We start from the raw sequence: 17,849 nt of genomic DNA on the forward strand, positions 1-17,849 counted from the left end.
GGCTTATATTATGAATGATTGTTGCATTTTATTAGATGATTCTTCTACAGCTCTTAGATTGGTCATATGGATTATTTTTTTCTTTAATCTATTGATTTTGGAAATTATAAGATTTTTGTAATGGTAAGTCATCCTAGCATTTTTGGTCATTATGTATTTTATGGGCTATATTTCATATACATTTCTGGATTTTGTTTATTAATATTCACAATATTTAATCTATGTTAATAAGTTTTGTTTATAATTTCTCTCTTGTTTTTTTCTGATATCAAGGTCATACTGGCCTCATGTGCCTTAATGAATGCTTCCTATTTTAATACTCTTTGATTCCCTATTTTGGTTGCCTTGATGAATGCTTCCTATTTTAATACTCTTTGATTCCCTATTTTGGTTTCCTATTTGGTATAAATCTCATTTTATATGAGATTAAAGATGATCTGCTCCTTGTATACTTGGAGGAACTTGTCAGTATAATAGTTTGGGTAGTTTTAAACTACTGGCTCAGTAATAATAGTGAGTATCAGTTTTGATATGTTATAGTTTCCTTTTGTCTAAATTCATTTTTTTCTAAGCTGCTTTCTCTGTAGTCATGTCCCTGTTGTCTCTTTTCATAATGCTTATTTATACTTTCTTATTTCTTGATTAGTATTGCCTGAGGTTTGTTTATTTTACTAGTAATTTCAAAGAACTGGATTTTAGCTTTGTCTGAACTTCTCTTATAGCTTTTAAAAAATTGTATTATTGATTTTTGTTCCTAGCTCTCGTATTTTCTCTATTTGCTTTTTCTTTCTAAAGTTTTGTGTTGGATATTTGATACATTAGTTTTCAGTCCTTTTTAGTTTCTAATATAAGCACTTAAGGCTGTAAATTTCCATCTAAGAACCACTTCAGCTTCTTCCCACAAGTTTTGAAATTTAGTATTTTTTTCTAAATATTTTCTAAGTTCCATTATGATTTCTTCTTTGGTCCATGTGCTATTTAGAAGTGTATTGAAAATTTTTGATATGTAAGAATTAATTATTCTTTTTCTGGTCATTCTTTTCTAATTTAGTTGCTTTGTGGCCAGTAAGTGTGGATTATATGTAATCTGTTCTGTGAAGTTTGTTGAGGTTCACTGTATTGCCGAGTATGCGGTCAACCTTTACAGTCAATACACACTATTAGTATGTTTCCCTAGTATGTGGTCAGTGTTTGAAGCTGGTTCTAGGTGCCCATAAGCCTAAAACTGATGTATCTTCCTGGTAAATTGTTCCTTTTATCATTGTGTATTAACTGTCTTTATTACGGACTCCTTCACTGAACAAGTCTATTATAAACATGGGCTATCTGCCAGGCACTGTTCTAACTATGTAGTATAGGTAAGGAAGTTAATCATACTTTTTTGCCGTAACACTTACTTAGTCTAACGTTAATACCAGCTTTCTTTTGGTTATTTTTTTCCTGGCAGATCTTTATTATTCCTTAACCCTTTTTTAAAATTTTGGCATAATTTCAGAAAAGGATGCAAAAGTAGTATAAGGATTGCTTAAATGTTTGCTTTATCCTCTCTCTCTCTCTTTTTTTTTTTAAAAAAGAATTTATTTATCTGAGAGAGTGAGAGTGCACAGATATGTGGGAGGGGCAGAGGGAGAAGCAGACTCCCTGCTGCAGGGGACTTGATTCCAGGATTCGGGGATCTTTACCCAAGCTGAAGGCAGACGCTAAACTGACTGAGCCACCCAGGCACCCTGCTTTATCCTCTCTTTTGATTATTGTCTCTGTCCTTTCTTCTTATCTAAAAGTCTCTCTCTTTTTTTCTGAACCATTTAAGAGTAAGGTGCAGGCATGATGCCTCTTGATGTCCACATACTTCGGAGTGTATTTTCTGAAAACAAGAATCCTCTTATATAACCACATTACAATAATCAAAATCAGGAAATTAACAGTGATAGAATACTATCGTCTGATCTGTAGATCCCATTCACGTTTTCTTGTCACTAGCGTCCTTTATATACAGCAAAAGAAAATCCAAGATCATGCATTGCATTCCATAGTTAAGTCTCCCTAGTCTCCTTTAATCTGCAGGAGTACTTGCATCGTTCTTTCTATGTCATGACATTGACATTTTTGAAGAATAGTAGTTTATTATTTTGTAGAATTTCCCTCAGTTTAGGCTTGTCTAATGATGCGTCCTCATGATTAGATTCAGATTATGGTTGGCAGGAGTAGCAGCAGAAGTGATGCTAAGTTCTCAGTGAGTCATATTACATATTCTTTTATTTTCAACCTTTTTCTTATAAAGAGTGTACAACTTATTAAATTTATGATATGAAAATCTTTCTTCTGAATAGAGCCTTTAGCTTATTATACTAATAGGCTAATTGTGATTACTGATAAATACACCACTTTGCTATTATTTCATGCTATTTGTCTTGCATTTCCCAGGCATGTGTGTGTATGTGTGCACATGTGCATGTGTACCTTATTGAGGGTTGATGGAGTTTTCTCTGTTCTTTCTTATTCACTTTGATGGTTACTCTTAACATTTTAAAATACACACTTGACTTAAATTATAGAGTTAATATGCGTCCCTACCCTCTTCTTAAATAAGGACCCCAACTAGAATCATTTAATCCAGTAACCCTATGCCATTTTATATGTTTTTGTTTCCTAGGCTTTTCTTTTTATCTTTTTACTCCCAAAACTAGATATTTTAATTGTTGGTGTTTTTAGTCAGTGCTTATTTGGATTCACCCACATGCTTGTTTGGTTTACCACTCTTCCAAAAAGATATAATTTAGAAAAATTTCCTTTAAAATGATTCTGGTGTTAGTAAATTATCTCAGTTTATATTTATAAATGTGTTTATATATGTATAAATGTGTATATATGTTAATAATATGTTTATTTTGCCCTTATTCATGATGGATGGTCTGACTTGATTGACAGTTATTTTTCTCCCAGGTGTTTGAAACTCATATTTAGTTGTCTTTGAACTCTATTATTTTCATTAAACTGTCTACTCTCTTTTTTGTACATGGTCTTCTTTTTCTTTCTCTGGTTGCTTTTAAGATTATAAGATTTCTTTTTGAAGTTCTTCAGATGCATTAAGATGTGTATGGATGTGGAACTACCATATTTTACCAATTTAGGATGCACATTTTTCCATATTTAACCAACTTTGAAATCTGGATATGTTTTATAATGCATGGCCTTTTAAAAATCACTATTGGATAGGCTTAGCTATTTCATTGCTAGATCTATGTGAACTTGGTTATAACTGTTTATACTATGCTCATTTCAGTTGGTACTACATGCTTTGAGGTTAAGTACTGTTCAAAATGTATTTAAAAAGGTTATACCAATGGAGTGCCTCCATGGCTTAGTCAGTTAAGCATCTGACTTTTCAGCTCAGGTCATGATCTCGGGGTCTTGAGCTCCATGCTCAGCAAGAGAGTCAGCTTCTTCCTTTCCTCTGCCGCCCCACCTGCTTGTGCTCTCTCTCTCTCAAATAAAATAAAAATATTTTTTAAAAAATATTATACCAAGTTTAGCATGGAAATGAAACATTTTTGTATTCAGAAAGGCATGAACAGCAAATACATAAATTTAATATTAGTGAAACATACTTTTCACTGGAAGAATGACTGTAATTCTCATTTTCTCGCTAATTTATAATCAAATACTTTAAAAGGAAAGAAACCATGTTTGGCAAAGCTGTGTTACATTTTGTTACTGAGATAGATTCATAGAGTTTGCTTATCACATGCCAAGCAATGCACCTGAAGGCAGGAGAAATTGAGCAAACTCCTTGGAATAGATGAAAGCATTTCGAAGCAACAAGAAGCTGTGGTAGAATTCACACTGGTGTTTTGGAGCATTTGGGCTGCTAGCTATCACAAAATACCACAGACTGCATAGCTTATAAACAAGAGAAGTTTATTTCTACAGTTCTAGAGGCTGGGAAGTCCAAGATCAAGGTGCCAGCATGGTTGCATTCTGGTAAGAGCCTTCTTTCTGGTCCATGGCTGGTACTTTTTCACTGTATCCTCACACGGTGAAGGAGGCTAGGTCTCTTTTATATAGCACTGATCCATTCATAAGAAGTCACCCTCATGACTTAAGCACCTCCCAAAGGCCCCACCTCCTAATACCATTATCTTTGGAGTCAGGATTTCAACTTAAGAATTTGGGGAAGAGATAAACATTCAGTACTGGTATTTCTTTACTCTAACAATATAAAAATACACAGAATGGGTGTCACTAGTTTGGAAGAAAATTCCCTAGAAAATAATAGAGCACACTTTTAGGATATCCAGCATTACCAATGTTCTTGGTGGCACAGAAGACAATATCATGTGAAAAGCATGGACATTATTAGTTGAATAGTGATTCAGAAGATGGACTCTAGGGGTGCCTAGGTGGCTCAGTCGGTTAAGCATCTGGCTTCGGTTCAGGTCATGATGTCGGGGTTCTGGGATGGAGCCCCATATCAGGCTCCCTACTCAGAGTCTGCTTTTCCCTCTCTGTCTGCCCCTCTCCCTGCTCATGTGTACACATGTGCTCTCTCTGTCTCAAAAAAATAGTAATAATAAATAAAAAAAACTTAAAAAAGAAGTTGGACTCTAAAATGTGAAGACTTTTTCTCCATACTTCATGAGGTGTAATTTGGATATAGTAAAATGCACAAATCTTAACTGTACAGTTCAATGATTTTTAAAATGTATTTTCATTTGACCACCACTCAGATCAAGATAGAAAACATTTCTTTTTCTCCAGAAAGTCCCCTTGTGCCCCTTTCCAGTCAGTGCTTTTCCCTGCCCTAGTTTTCTGACTTCTATCCTCATAGATTAATTTTGCTGGTTTTTGAATTTCTCATAAAGTATATACATATAAAATATGTACTCTTTGTGTACTAAACTTGTTTTGAGATTCATCCATTTTGTGGTGTGTATCAGTAATTTTTTTAACTAACTGAGTTGCATTCACTTTTTAATTATAATTTGTGTTTTCGTTCTTCTGTTCATAGGCATCTTGGTTATTTCCAACTTTTGGCCCTTACAAATAAAGCTGCTATGACTATTCTTGTAGTCTTTTACTTATACATTTATTTTGGTGGACATGTACCTCATTTCTCTTAGGTAAATACATAGGAGTGTTATTACTGAGCCATAAGGTAGATGGATGTCTAAATTTATTAGAAACTGCCAAATAGTTTTACAAAGTGATTATACCATTTTACATTCCAACAGCAATAAATGGGAGTTCTTTTTTTTTTTTTAAGATTTATTTATTTATTTATTTATTTATTTATTTATTTATTTATTTATTTATTTATGATAGAGAGAGAGAGAGACAGGCAGAGAGACAGGAGGAGGGAGAAGCAGACTCCATGCTGGGAGCCCGACACGGGACTCGATCCCTGGTCTCCAGGATCGCGCCCTGGGTCAAAGGCAGGCGCTAAACCGCTGAGCCACCCAGGGATCCCCATAAATGGGAATTCTAATTGCTCCACATCCTTGCCAACATTTGATATTGACAGTCTTTTTAATTTTAGTGATTCTTTGATTCTCATTGTGGATTTAATTTGCAGTTCCTTCATGAATGACTAGTGATGTTGAGCATCTTCTCAAGGACTTTTAGGCCATGCTAGCATGTTTTTTTTTTTGAATTGAATTGAATTGAATTGAATTGAATTGAATTGAATTTATTCATGAAAGACACACAGAGGCAGAGACACAGGTAGGGGGAGAAGCAGCCTCCCCACAGAGAGCCCATTTTACGGCTCAATTCCCAGGACCCCAGGCTCATGAACCAAGCCAAAGGCAGACGCTTAACCACTGAGCCACCCAGGCATCCCTAGCATTTTTTTTTTTAAATGAGGTATCAGTTCAAATTTTTTTGCCCATTTAGGAAAAAATTAAGTTATTTATATTTTTATCATTGAGTTGTGGTAGATCTATAGGCTATATTCTAGCTTCAGGTGCTTTGTTTGGTATATGTATTGGGTGTATTTTCTGCAAGGCTTGCTTTTTTGCTTTCTTAATAATGTTTTTGATATGTAGAAGCTTTACATTTTAGTGAAGTACTAATTTTCATTTATCATTAGTATCCTTCTTGCTCTGAACAAGAAGTCTTTGCCTATCACAATAAGTATGTTCTCCTCTGTTTTCTTTCAAAAGGCTTGTAGTTTTACCTTTCATTTAGGGTCTTTGATCCATCTTTTATTTATTTAGATGTTTATTTATTTATTTATTCATGGAGAGAGAGAGAGAGAGAGAGAGAGAGAGAGGCAGAGAAACAGGCAGAGAGAGAAGCAGGCTCCATGCAGGGAGCGCGATGTGGGACTCCATCCCAGGACTCCAGGATCAAGCCCTGAGCCGAAGGCAGATACTTAACCGCTGAGCCACCCAGGCATCCCTGATCCATCTTTTAATTAAATTTTGTGTATGATATGAGGTAGGGATCATGGTTAATTTTTTCCATTCAGGGAGATCTATTTGCTCCACACCTTTTTTTGAGAAGATCTCTCTTTACTCATTGAATTGTTATCTTTGTTGAAATTTGAGTTATAATCAAATGAGTATTTTCTGAGTTGTAATCAAATGAGTCTTTTTGTGGACCTACTCTTCTATTCTGTTTATTTGTATATACCATTATGCCAGAACTACATGGTCTAACTTTATGGTAAATGGAGGTATTTTGGAGTTCATTTATTTAATAACTTTATTTTGCATAATTTTTGTGTATGCATAAGAATGATGTTTGGTTAAAAATATGGTTAAATAAATCTAAAAGAGCTCTTTGAGTAAGAATGAAATAAAAATTTTAAGTGATATTTTATTATTGGTTAATCAAAGTTTTTTCACCAGATGTTACATAGAATAATTATAAGATGGTACCTTAGATTTGATCAAACATGGTAATTTTACTAGCATACCTAATATTTGCCTTTCCTGAATTGCAGATTCTTATCTTTTATTAGTTATGGGAATATACTGAATCTTTATATTTTCAAATATTGCCTCCTTCCATTTTTTCTCTACTTCTTAAATACCTACTAGATATAGTATGGACCTCCTATCCTTTTGATTTTAAAATTTCTGTCCTTCTTTTTTCTCTCTCCTACATCTCTGCATTCTTTATACTTTGTTAGTGCTATCTGTCAGTTAACTGTCTCCTCAGTTTTGTCTAGTCAGATTTTCAGTCCATCTACCGACTTTTAATAATGACCATAATTTTTTGTTTCTAGAAGTTGTGCATGATTTTTTTCATAAATGCCCAGATCTCCTTATTAATAGTATCTTATATTTTTCATGTTTTGATTTCTTTTATTTTTCTAATAATTTTAAACATAGGTCTTCCATAGTCTTTATCTAGTTACTGTATTTTCTTAATTTCTGAGCAAGTTGTATGTTTGTTGCCTGAACTTTCTGTAGACTCTTGCTCATACTTATTTTTCCCCAGAAGTTAGTGATTTGGGATAGTTAGAATACTGTAAACCCTGGGTTGAGTTTTGTGTCTTTCTAGAGAGTATTATACCAGGAGTGTTAGGAGCATGAACACGAGGGATCATTTTTTGTGAGGAGTCTTGTTAGATCACGAATGTGATGGAAATTTAAACTACAAATTCAAGTGAGGAAAGGCTTATGATTATGCAATTGAGGCTTTTTCTCTTTTTCCTCATAACTGTTAAATCTAGCTCTCCTAGATTATAAAGACTGGAATCCATAGTTAGAGAGTATCAGTGCCTACTTATTAGTCTGGTTTTTAGTTTCCCCCCTTTTTTCCCCTATGAGGATTAAATCATGTGTTGAAAAAAATCAGGCTGGAAGACTAGCTTGCAACTAGTTTTGAAAAAAATTTATATATATAAATTTATATGCCTTTGGTAACAGGGCCAGAGAAAAGAGTTTTTTATTTTTTTTAAGATTTATTTATTTATTTGAGAGAGTGAGTGAGCATGTGGGGGGAAAGGGCAGAGAGAAGAGAATCTCAAGCAGATTCCTTGCTGAGTACAGGGCTGGATCTCCTGACCCTGAGTCCATGACCTGAGCTAAAATCAAGAGTTGGATGCTTAACTGACTGGGCCAACCTGGTGTCCCAAAAATAGACTTTTTAAAATCAGCATCTTATTGTATGATTGGACTTGTTGATATGATGGCTTACACATGTAATTTCTCATATAATAGGTGTCTGTGTTAAAAGTGATGGCAGTAGCTAGTAATTTTGGAATTAATTTAATACATCTTTTTATAAAAAAGTACTTTTTTGCTTTTTTTGAGACTTATTCAGGGCTTTGTTAATAAATCTCTTTTCAGTTCTCAAAATTAAAAGAATTACCCTATATATTTATGTACTTATTTTTATTTATGACAGAATAGGTAACAGAATGAGAATAACTGTGATTTTTTTTTAAGTCCTCTTTGTCCTACTTGATGGATGACAAAGCCTCCATCTATTCACCTTTCTTCCTTATTCCTCTGCAAGAAGCTACTCCAAAAATAGCTTCAGTAATAGATGTTCTACACATGGCCAGATTGCTGAATCATTTAGTTCTTTTGTGAAGTTTAAGAATATGGAAAACAGGGTCTGAGCAGAGTAGGACAAGCATGCTTCTCAAGTGGCAAGTCACTGTTCTTTTGGATAAAGAATTGTAATTCTCTGAATAATCTGTAGTAGTTTTATTTAAGTCTAATTTTAAATGATTATATTTTTAAAATAAAATCATTTTGAATCTTCAAAAATGTTTTGAATGTAATCTTAGAATTATGTTTTGTTGGGCAGCCCCAGTGGCTCAGCGGTTTAGCACTGCCTTCCGCCCAGGGCGTGATCCTGGAGACTCGGGATCAGGTCCCACATTGGGCTCCCTGTGTGGAGCCTGCTTTTCCCTCTGCCTGTGTCTCTGCCTCTCTCTGTCTCTCTGTGTCTCTCATGAATAAATAAATCTTTAAAAAAGAAATATGTTTTGTTAAATATAATTTGAGACAATGAACAGATTAATAACACACAAAGTGTAAATATTCCCTTATGTGTAAATATTTTGTCTTCTTTTTCTCGTCTTAGGTATGTTAACATTGTTGGGGTTTTTTTTGCAGTAGTTTCTCTGCCTGTGAAATAGTAGTTTCTCTGCCTCCAGAAAAGATTTGTTGGAAGGGTTTAACAATTGACAAATAAATGTGCTGCCTTTTCCTTCAAGTTTTGAGGATTTAGTTTTCTTTCCTTAGCCCTCCATTTCTTCTTTCTCCATCATTCCAAAAATAATTATATCTTTTGGATAAGTAGATTGTCAAATGCTGGCTCCCCAAAATATCACTGGAATAACATGTTGATAAAGAAAAGCTGAGATTATTACTGACAAGAAGAGCACGCTGCCTTTGACATAGTGATGTCTTCAAGGAGAAAGGCAGGATATTTATTTATTTATAGAGATTTCTTGTGGGTGTCTGGTTTAAGGTAGGTCTTTCAGTGAAGAGGCTTGATTCATATTGATGAATTTATGATATAGTAGATTAGGATTGTTTTGCACAGTAAGATGAGCTTTGCAAAGTTATTATTGGACCATGATACTAAGCCATGAGATGACATCCTTGTATTTCTCTTTGTCTCCCTCCAGTGGTGAATCCCCTTTGTGGATCTTAAGTATATCCATCTTTGGTTTCCTCTCTCATACTAGACATCATCTTTCAAGGAGTCTTTTTTTTCCCTGTATATAACTCACAGATAATTGATGTGATAAATATGTTTTCTTTTTGCCTAATGTAATGCTAGAAATTCACTACAATGCATATCTTAGAATCACTAGCAAAATTAAAGTTGTAATTTTCTTACAGAAATGGAATTTGGAACAACAAAAATGATTGTGGGTAATTTGTTTTTTGAAGTTCTGGAAGAGCTATCTACTTAACTGGCTATAGGGATATATGTAAATTCTGAGCTTTAGTTTTTGAATTTGTTGTAAATATTTGATGTGGGGTTCTATCTCATGACCCTGAAATCATGACCTGAGCCAAAATCAAGAGTCAGACATTTAACTGAGCCATCCAGGAACCCCTGTTGTAAATATTTTTTATAGCTCTATCAAGTAATTATTTTAAATATTTGATAAAGACTTTGGCAAAATTTTATTTTATAAGTGAAGATAAATGTAAAACGTTATCATTTAATCAAATAAACTTTTAAAAACCTTATCTCACAAATTTAACCTGATGTAATTTGAATTTATATTTCAGTAGCAAAAACCTAGGCCTTGAAAGGTGTCTGTAGTCTCTGAAAATGGTAGACTGGAGCTCAAAGAAGCAAATTATTTTTTTTAAGATGCCTTAATTTATTATTTTTTATTTTTTTAAAATATTTTATTTATTTATTCATGATAGACATAGAGAGAAGTAGAGACACAGGCAGAGGGAGAAGCAGGCTCCATGCCAGGAGCCCGACGCGGGACTCAATCCCGGGACTCCAGGATTGCGCCCTGGGCCAAAGGCAGGCGCTAACCGCTGAGCCACCCAGGGATGCCACAGGATGCCTTAATTTAAAGGAGATCCTGACTACTACTACTTACCTTCTCCCAGTCAGATATCAACAAATATTGCTTGTGCCTGGAACTATCTCAAGTAGAGTTCAGGAAGAATTTGGGAGAAGAAAAACCCAGGAGTATAGAGAGGGCTTTCAGTTTGGCGATGATCCATACATTTAGAGACCAGATAGGAAGCAAGCCATCATTTCTTTGGAAAGTAGGGCCCTCGGGAAGCCCAGGTGGCTCAGCGGTTTAGTGCCGCCTTCGGTCCAGGGCATGGTCCTGGAGACCCGGGATCGAGTTCCACGTTGGGCTCCCTGCATGGAGCCTGCTTCTCCCTCTGCCTGTGTCTCTCATGAATAAATAAATAAAATCCTAAAAAAAAAAAAAAAAAAAAAAAGGAAAGTAGCGCCCTGGAATAAAACAAGACCTACCCCTGGTCCATCACTCCTCCACCCCACTTCCCTGTCATTTCTGGCAATATCAGAGAGAGGAAGCTGGTAGAGATGATTCAAGAAGTTGGCCAACATATAGAGCTTATCACCCACTGTGGGGAATTTGGCTGCCTTCCTGTTTTCTGCAGACTTATTCCTTGGTTGTAGTTGAAACTCTAAAAACCACTTACTCACATCTATGGAACAGGCTTTTCAGGGGTGGGCCTGAGAATGGTAATGCCAAATGAATGGTATACATAGCCTATGTTCTGATCACTGACAGTTGTATTCGTTTTATACTGTTTAGGGTCAGCAGGTTTGAGAAAGTATTGGAGAATGGTGTACAGGGAAACTCCATGGAAGAATGTCTTAAGCCAGAATCATTTCTCCTATGCCCTCTCAAAAACCAGTGAAATGTGACTATGCCAAAATTCCATCACTTTTATATTTTCTTTGTATAACGAGCTTTCAAAAATAAATAAGTGGGCCATTTCTTGAAAACTCATGGTTGGCTATAATTTTAATGTACTTGCCTTAATTCTTACTGGGATCTTAGAAATCATAGTTTTAAAAAGGAAGAAGGAAGGGAGGGTGGAAGAAAGTAAATGATTTATAGAAACAGTCAAGTCTTGATCTGGGTTTAAGTACTAGGCACAATAATATGTAAAATGTATATACTTATATTACCATTATTCCAACTCATGTAGCTAGGAATTACTGTAATATTGCCCTCAAAAATGAAAAACATTTATTGTACATCTGAAACTAATATAACACTGTATGTTAATTATCCTTCAAAAAAGAATCAGTGCTAGACAAAAAAAGAAAGAAAGAAAGAAAGAAAGAAAGAAAGAAAGAAAGAAAGAAAGAAAGAAAAAAGAAATGTCTCCTGACTTTTCATACTCTATATTAACAGCAGATATTTTAGCTGGGTCATCATCCAGCAAATTAAAGTGAGTCTTTAAAAAAATTTTTTTAATGAAAAAAAAGAGACAAACATTTTATATGAGAAGTGCCAGTGTGTAGAATTTTAACAGAAGTCAAGAAAACAAATCTTGTCCTGTCTCAGCCTCTAGGGCGGTATGTAATCCCGGGTCATCTTTCCACCTCACTCTTCCTGTCTTTGCAACAGCCTCAGCTGTTCACTTTCTCTCATGTGCATAATGAGGTTGTAGATTAGGTAATCACTAAGCTTCTTAAGATTCTGTTATTCCAGTGTATGGCAGACTTTTCATTTAATGAAGTGAGATAGCTTTGTATTTATTTTGTGATTAAAAAAAAAAATCTGAGCCAAAAATTTCAATATTTGCTATGGATAAAACTACATTTAAACAGCTGTGGTTTGCTTTGGGATGCTGTACCTAAACAGAACAGGGTTGATTTCTAATTCTGAGAATGTCTGCTGTTTGCTTAGATTGGAAATTGCCCTTCAGTGGCACTCACTAAGATCTGCTTTTCGCATTATAGGGGGATTGTCAGCATATTGGTTCATCTGTAACTGGGTGGTGTGTTTTCCCTGGTTTGAGAATAGTGAGGGATATTGCTTTGAAATTCTTGGCACTATTGTGAAAGCTAATTGCATAAATTTAAAATTTAAACCATTTGAACAGCTTCCCTTTAAAAGTGATTTTTAACAAATGTTGGATCATAGTCTATTTGTGCTACACTTGAAATGCTGAAGAAGCATTTTGGCTTCTTTCCCAAAAGCCTGCTTAAAGAGGCTAGCGGCAGCATCTCTCCTTGTTCTCCTCAGTGCTTTTTACCTTGTGAGCGGTGCAGCTCATTCTGCGGATATAGTGCCACCCTCCCATTCAGTCTGCAGTGGAGAAGAATGGAGCTCAGTGTCCGGTAGAAATCAGTGCTCTAGCAAGGTTGCAGGAGACAGAAGTGAATATGTATTTCAACAGCTGAGCAAGAAAATATTTATGATTTTTTTTTCTTTCAGCTGATAAATTTTTGCTTTCTGTTTCCTTCTAGAGAGATGTGGATAATTTGCCCTGCCTCCAACGTCTGTTTCTCAGCTTCAACAATATCTCTACGTAAGTGGAAACTCCCAATTTGTCACTTATTAATAACCTGACTGTGTGGGGTCTAGTGCTTTAAATGAGGATTATAAGCACCTTGGAAAGCCTTATTGTCATTAAGATTTTAAATTTGAAAACAATAGGGCCATATGACAAAGTTCTTCATGGAAAAACAAAGCTCTGGTGCGGGTGAGAGACTAATGCTAAATGATGAAATTAGTATAGCATGTTCTTTTTATTTAATTATATTTTAGGGTTGCTCTTCTGGAAAATGTGTATGTGGAAATTTCAACATATATTTTGCTGTCCTTTGTTTGACACTTACTGCACCAGTCAGTTGAATTAGAATTTCTTCCATAAATTATCATCTACAATCTGTATAGCTACTAAGCAATTTTGATATAGTAGGCTATATTTGTCACTGAGCCTCTTGCTAATTGGGCTGTAACTTCTAACTTGCTATCCCTACTTAGAACTAATGCTGCAAAGAGACTGTATACCAGAGTATATGCATACATTTTTGTCTTCCAAAGATTTAAAGCATATCATCCTTTACATTGGGATGCTGTCTCATTCAGTGTCAATGTGCAAGATTTCAGAACTGGAGCTGAGACAGGCAGTCAGACTTTTCAAAGCAGAAGGACCTCTACTCCTGCCCTCAGTCTTTGCTACTCCTCTTTCCCCCAGCCACTCAGTTTGAACTATGCTTTGTAACTACCCCTCTTTAGTTTAACCTCAAGGCTATTCTTTGAACCAGCTTTTATAGAAGTATAAAAGAGTTCAGAATCAGTCTCTTCCCCAGCTCAAGATCTATACTTCTGATTATTAAGAACCAGTTTAGGGGCATGTGGCTGGCTAGGTCAGTAGAGCATGTGACTGTCAATCTCAGGATCATGAATTCAGGTCCCAAGTTGGTCACAGAGCTTACTTAAAATAAGTAAATAAAACTTAAAAAAAAAAAAAGTTTAGTTTCTGTGCATTTTTTGGTTTGCATATTTTTTCTTCCCATCAGGTCTAAGTGCTAACCCCATTTCTCTGTGCTGTCTCTCTAAAAGTAAGAGATTAAATCCAGATAGTGCACTTTGTATATAGACATTATTTCAAAGAAAATACCCTTATTCTGTCTCTCTTCTCTTCTGTGGAAAAAATATTGAAGTTTTCTGAAAGATTTTTCATATTCTTTTCAGCTTATGTTGAATACTGTTCCAGGGGTCTTTCCAGTTTGTTGGGGAGGTAGGATTTCTTTTCAATGACAGTGAAAGGGATACTTAATTTTCTTTAGGGAATTTCTTCCTGAAGACCATTAACAATTATTTTGAGAAGATAGTGTCTCATTGTCACAAAATTCCCTATTTAAGGTGCTGGAAACCCTTAGATTCCCTCAAATTATGGTGGAACGCATTACTTTTGCTTCTTACCTCAATATGGGGAGTACTTAAAAGAGAGATACAAATTTAGGTGTACAGGAGCTATGATGTTCCCAGGTCCCCAGGATACTTGAACTTCTGAGCTCCTGGCTCTGTAGGGAGTTGGTTTGAATTGCTTATATTTAAGGAATGTTCTTCTCAACCTGGAAAGGAGTTTTACCCACCCAGCAAGACAAAGATATGATTAGTGGGATTAGTATTGATAACTTTCTTTTATAAAAAAAATATTTTTAGTTTTATTTTAGCCACGGTAGGTGTTCCATGAGCTGTGAAAAGCTATACTGCTTGATAATAAATGTATTGATTCTATATTCTACTTTGTAAGTCGGACCTCTAGTTTTCATATACCCCAAGTCAATTATCTTTTGTGCCTTAAGGAGAAAAATTAGCAGAGAAAAATTGTATCCATCATATATATGATATATCCTTTGGCTATTGTCACATTGTCATTAAGGAATATTTGCTTTGTAGAGGTGATTAAAGGTAATCAATGCCATATGCTTCACAGTCCTCCTCCATCCTTTATAACTTTCTTTAAAAAGCATGATTTCCCAAGAAATTGAGCTAGTGGTGAGTTGACAATTTTAGTGGTTTCATTTTCTTACTAATTATTTTCTCTGTGTTTCTACATAGGCTTAGCTCACCTTACTTTTGTACTTGCAGCTCATCTGCTTTTGAGGCTCGGGACATTTTCTGTTCTGTTCCTGTTGACACATGTGGTCCAGGAGATGGCATAGAGATTAGATTTGATCTGCTGGGAAAAAAAATCGGAGAGTGCAAGCCTTGAAAGCATTTGTTAGCTTTACTCAGGACACAAATATCTCAGATAGCTGGGCATCAGATGATTTGTAGTGATAACTATATTATCTTCCAGGGCCCCAGTGTCCTGCTAACAGTCCTGGCATAATAGAGTTGCCTGGTTTTACAGTTCTGTGGTCCAGGAGTAACAGAGGTCAAGAGGAGTAGAAACAGCAGCATAAAGCTGAAAGTACCTTTAAGACTCCCTCTGGAAAACTCACAGATAATATTCAGCAAATGAAAACATGCAATTAATTGTATATCCATTTCAAGGAGACAATAATATACTGACTGTTATATAGTTGGGCTTCCTAATTTTTGACTCAATTGTTGGATTCTTAGAGGTCCATTTGCATGAACTATTAGGTACCTGGTGGAAATTCAGAAAGTTCCAAAATGTGATGGCACCCTATTGAATACAGACTTCCAAAATGGGACAAATAGGTGCCTATATTTAATGTCGCATGTACAGAACCCTTTTTGTATGTTTTCCTGCAGCTATTAGATCAGTGCATTTAGCACTACCAGTAGGCATGCAAGATGTATTTAGAGAATGAATGACATATATCCATGTCTCTGTAGCTGAATAGAACCAGTGCTTCTGGTTAAAATATTCCTCAAAGCTGAGAAGGCAGAGACACAAATAGGTAATTATTATTTAGTTAAACTTAGTGGTGGTGATCTATGGGGATATTAGAAAATGTAAATAAGCCTGGGGAAGGGAAGTAAAGGAAGCTTTCCCACAGGGAAATGGTACCTGGACTTAATGCTAAGAGAAGAGTAGGCCTTAGTGGAGTTAAAGGTACTTGGATATTCCAGGTGGAGGGCATAAGCTGGGCAGAGTTGATGCAGAAGGCTCATGGTGGACTCACCTTGTCTACCCTCTCTGAACCTGCAGTGAGGTCCTGTCTCTCCCTCTCTCCCTCCCCACCGGGCCCTCCTCTAGCCCACAGTACATTTTAGGATGATCACTGTGAGAGTAATATTCTGTGGTTAACCAAGGGGATCCGTTATATCTAATTCATTCTTCAGACATGATCATCCCATTATTTACCTCTTCTTCTGAGGTGCTATCTGTCTATTTTGTTTTTCTTGGCTTTCATGATCTCAATTTCTGAGTAGTCTGATTACATTTGTTTATAATGGCTTATGTTAGTTTATGGATGAGAGAAAGTTTTCTTTGATTTCTAGAATTTACTTTTTTCCCCTCAGAGTTAATCCTGTATTTGTTCTTCAAACAAAAACAAACAAAAATGCTCTTTTTTGGTTTCTTTATTTCTTTGATTTTTGGATGGTAGCTCATATTTACAAATGAGAGTCTAGATGGATTTGTTTTTCAGCAGTAATTTAAAAAAATCACCATGAATGTAAATTATGAGTATAGGATCTCTGTCTACAGAGGATGTAGAGTAGGGAGGAGGCAGGATATTGACCCAGTTGGATGTACAAGAAACTTACCTTCTGGGAATGGGGCCTCCAGAATTTACCTACAACAGTGCCTTTCCTCTCTGGTCATGGTCAATCTTGGGACAATTCACAAGGTAGCTACTCTGAGAGTGAGATGCTGGAAAACTGTTACCAAAGGCTTCAATAATTATCGGACAACTGACCCACATCTGCTGCCAACACTTGCTGCCTCTGATCTTGGGAATATTCTAAGGTTCTGCTGGCAACATTTACAATGTAAATGATTCTGTTCATTTTAGGCTTTTAGCAATTTGGGGTTTTACTGATTCCATCTGCTTTATATCTTCCAGAAATTCCTTAGTGTTCTGGTCTGCTGATGGAACTTCCTGGTTTTCTAGTACTGCTATGGATATTTTCATACTTTTATGTTCATTCATTTCAAAGAGATTTTGAGAGGGTGGAGAGAGGTAAGTGCATGTGCTTAGGCAGCCATTCTCATAACTGTCTTTTCTTTGAGTGATTTTCCCCAAATAGGCTACGCGTAAAAATATCCTTGGAAGCTTTAAAAATACATAGTCACTGGTTCACTGCTGGATAATCTCCTCCAGTAGATTTGGAGTGGAGCCAGGGATCTGTAATTTTTTAAGGCTTCTCAAAGTATTCTGATGTGCATCTCACTGCTAGATTTGGGAGCCAGTGAATTATGACACCCCAAAATGAGACTGTATTAACATAGGCATCATGCAAAATTTCCCTTCATGAGGAAAAGCTTTATAAACAAAAATATTTGTCAAGGATAAAGTAAATATTTGTGACCCTCAGGAGGTAGTTTATGATCTTTAGCCAAGAACTGTAGTGTTCCATCAGCTTCATCTCTTTGACTGAGATGGTTTCAGGGCACTGCTCTTCATTACAAGGTTAAGTTGGGATCGATTCTTCTCTCCAGTCTCTTTCCTTTCATTCTCCAATGTAGAAAGTTTTTTACAAGCTTTAAAAAAAACAAAAACAAACAAAAAACAAAAGGAAGAAGAAGGGTTTATAATTCCAGTATCTTGATTGCCTAAAAGGAAATGGTTGCTATTGCTCGTAGAACTGAGGGAGGACAGATTCAGTATCACTGGGAAATGAGTCAAATACTAGTGAGGATCAAATATCAGCTTAGGACTCTTGGTCTTATGTGTTCCTTTTTTAAAATTGTGGTGAAATACATATAAATGTACCATCTTAATAATTGTTAAATATACAGTGCATTGGTGTTACATTC

The 17,849-nt window shown here is 35.6% G+C and overlaps 1 protein-coding gene across 6 annotated transcripts in view; it reads left to right on the forward strand.

The window, feature by feature from the left end:
• Window positions 1-17,849, forward strand: part of LRRC49 (leucine rich repeat containing 49) — a 150,248-nt gene that overhangs the window by 35,471 nt on the left and 96,928 nt on the right. For 4 of the 6 annotated variants that reach the window (XM_026015945.2, XM_026016021.2, XM_072739043.1 and 1 more), the window contains one exon: window positions 12,907-12,968. In XM_026015945.2, coding sequence (XP_025871730.2) covers window positions 12,907-12,968 — 62 coding nt within the window. Of the gene's footprint in view, window positions 1-12,630; window positions 12,817-12,906; window positions 12,969-17,849 lie in introns of those variants that run through there. The other 2 variants (XM_072739044.1, XM_026016169.2) reach the window with 2 other exon arrangements.

This window comes from Vulpes vulpes, chromosome 15 (genome assembly GCF_048418805.1).
Source record: "Vulpes vulpes isolate BD-2025 chromosome 15, VulVul3, whole genome shotgun sequence".
NCBI classification, from domain to species: domain Eukaryota; kingdom Metazoa; phylum Chordata; class Mammalia; order Carnivora; family Canidae; genus Vulpes; species Vulpes vulpes.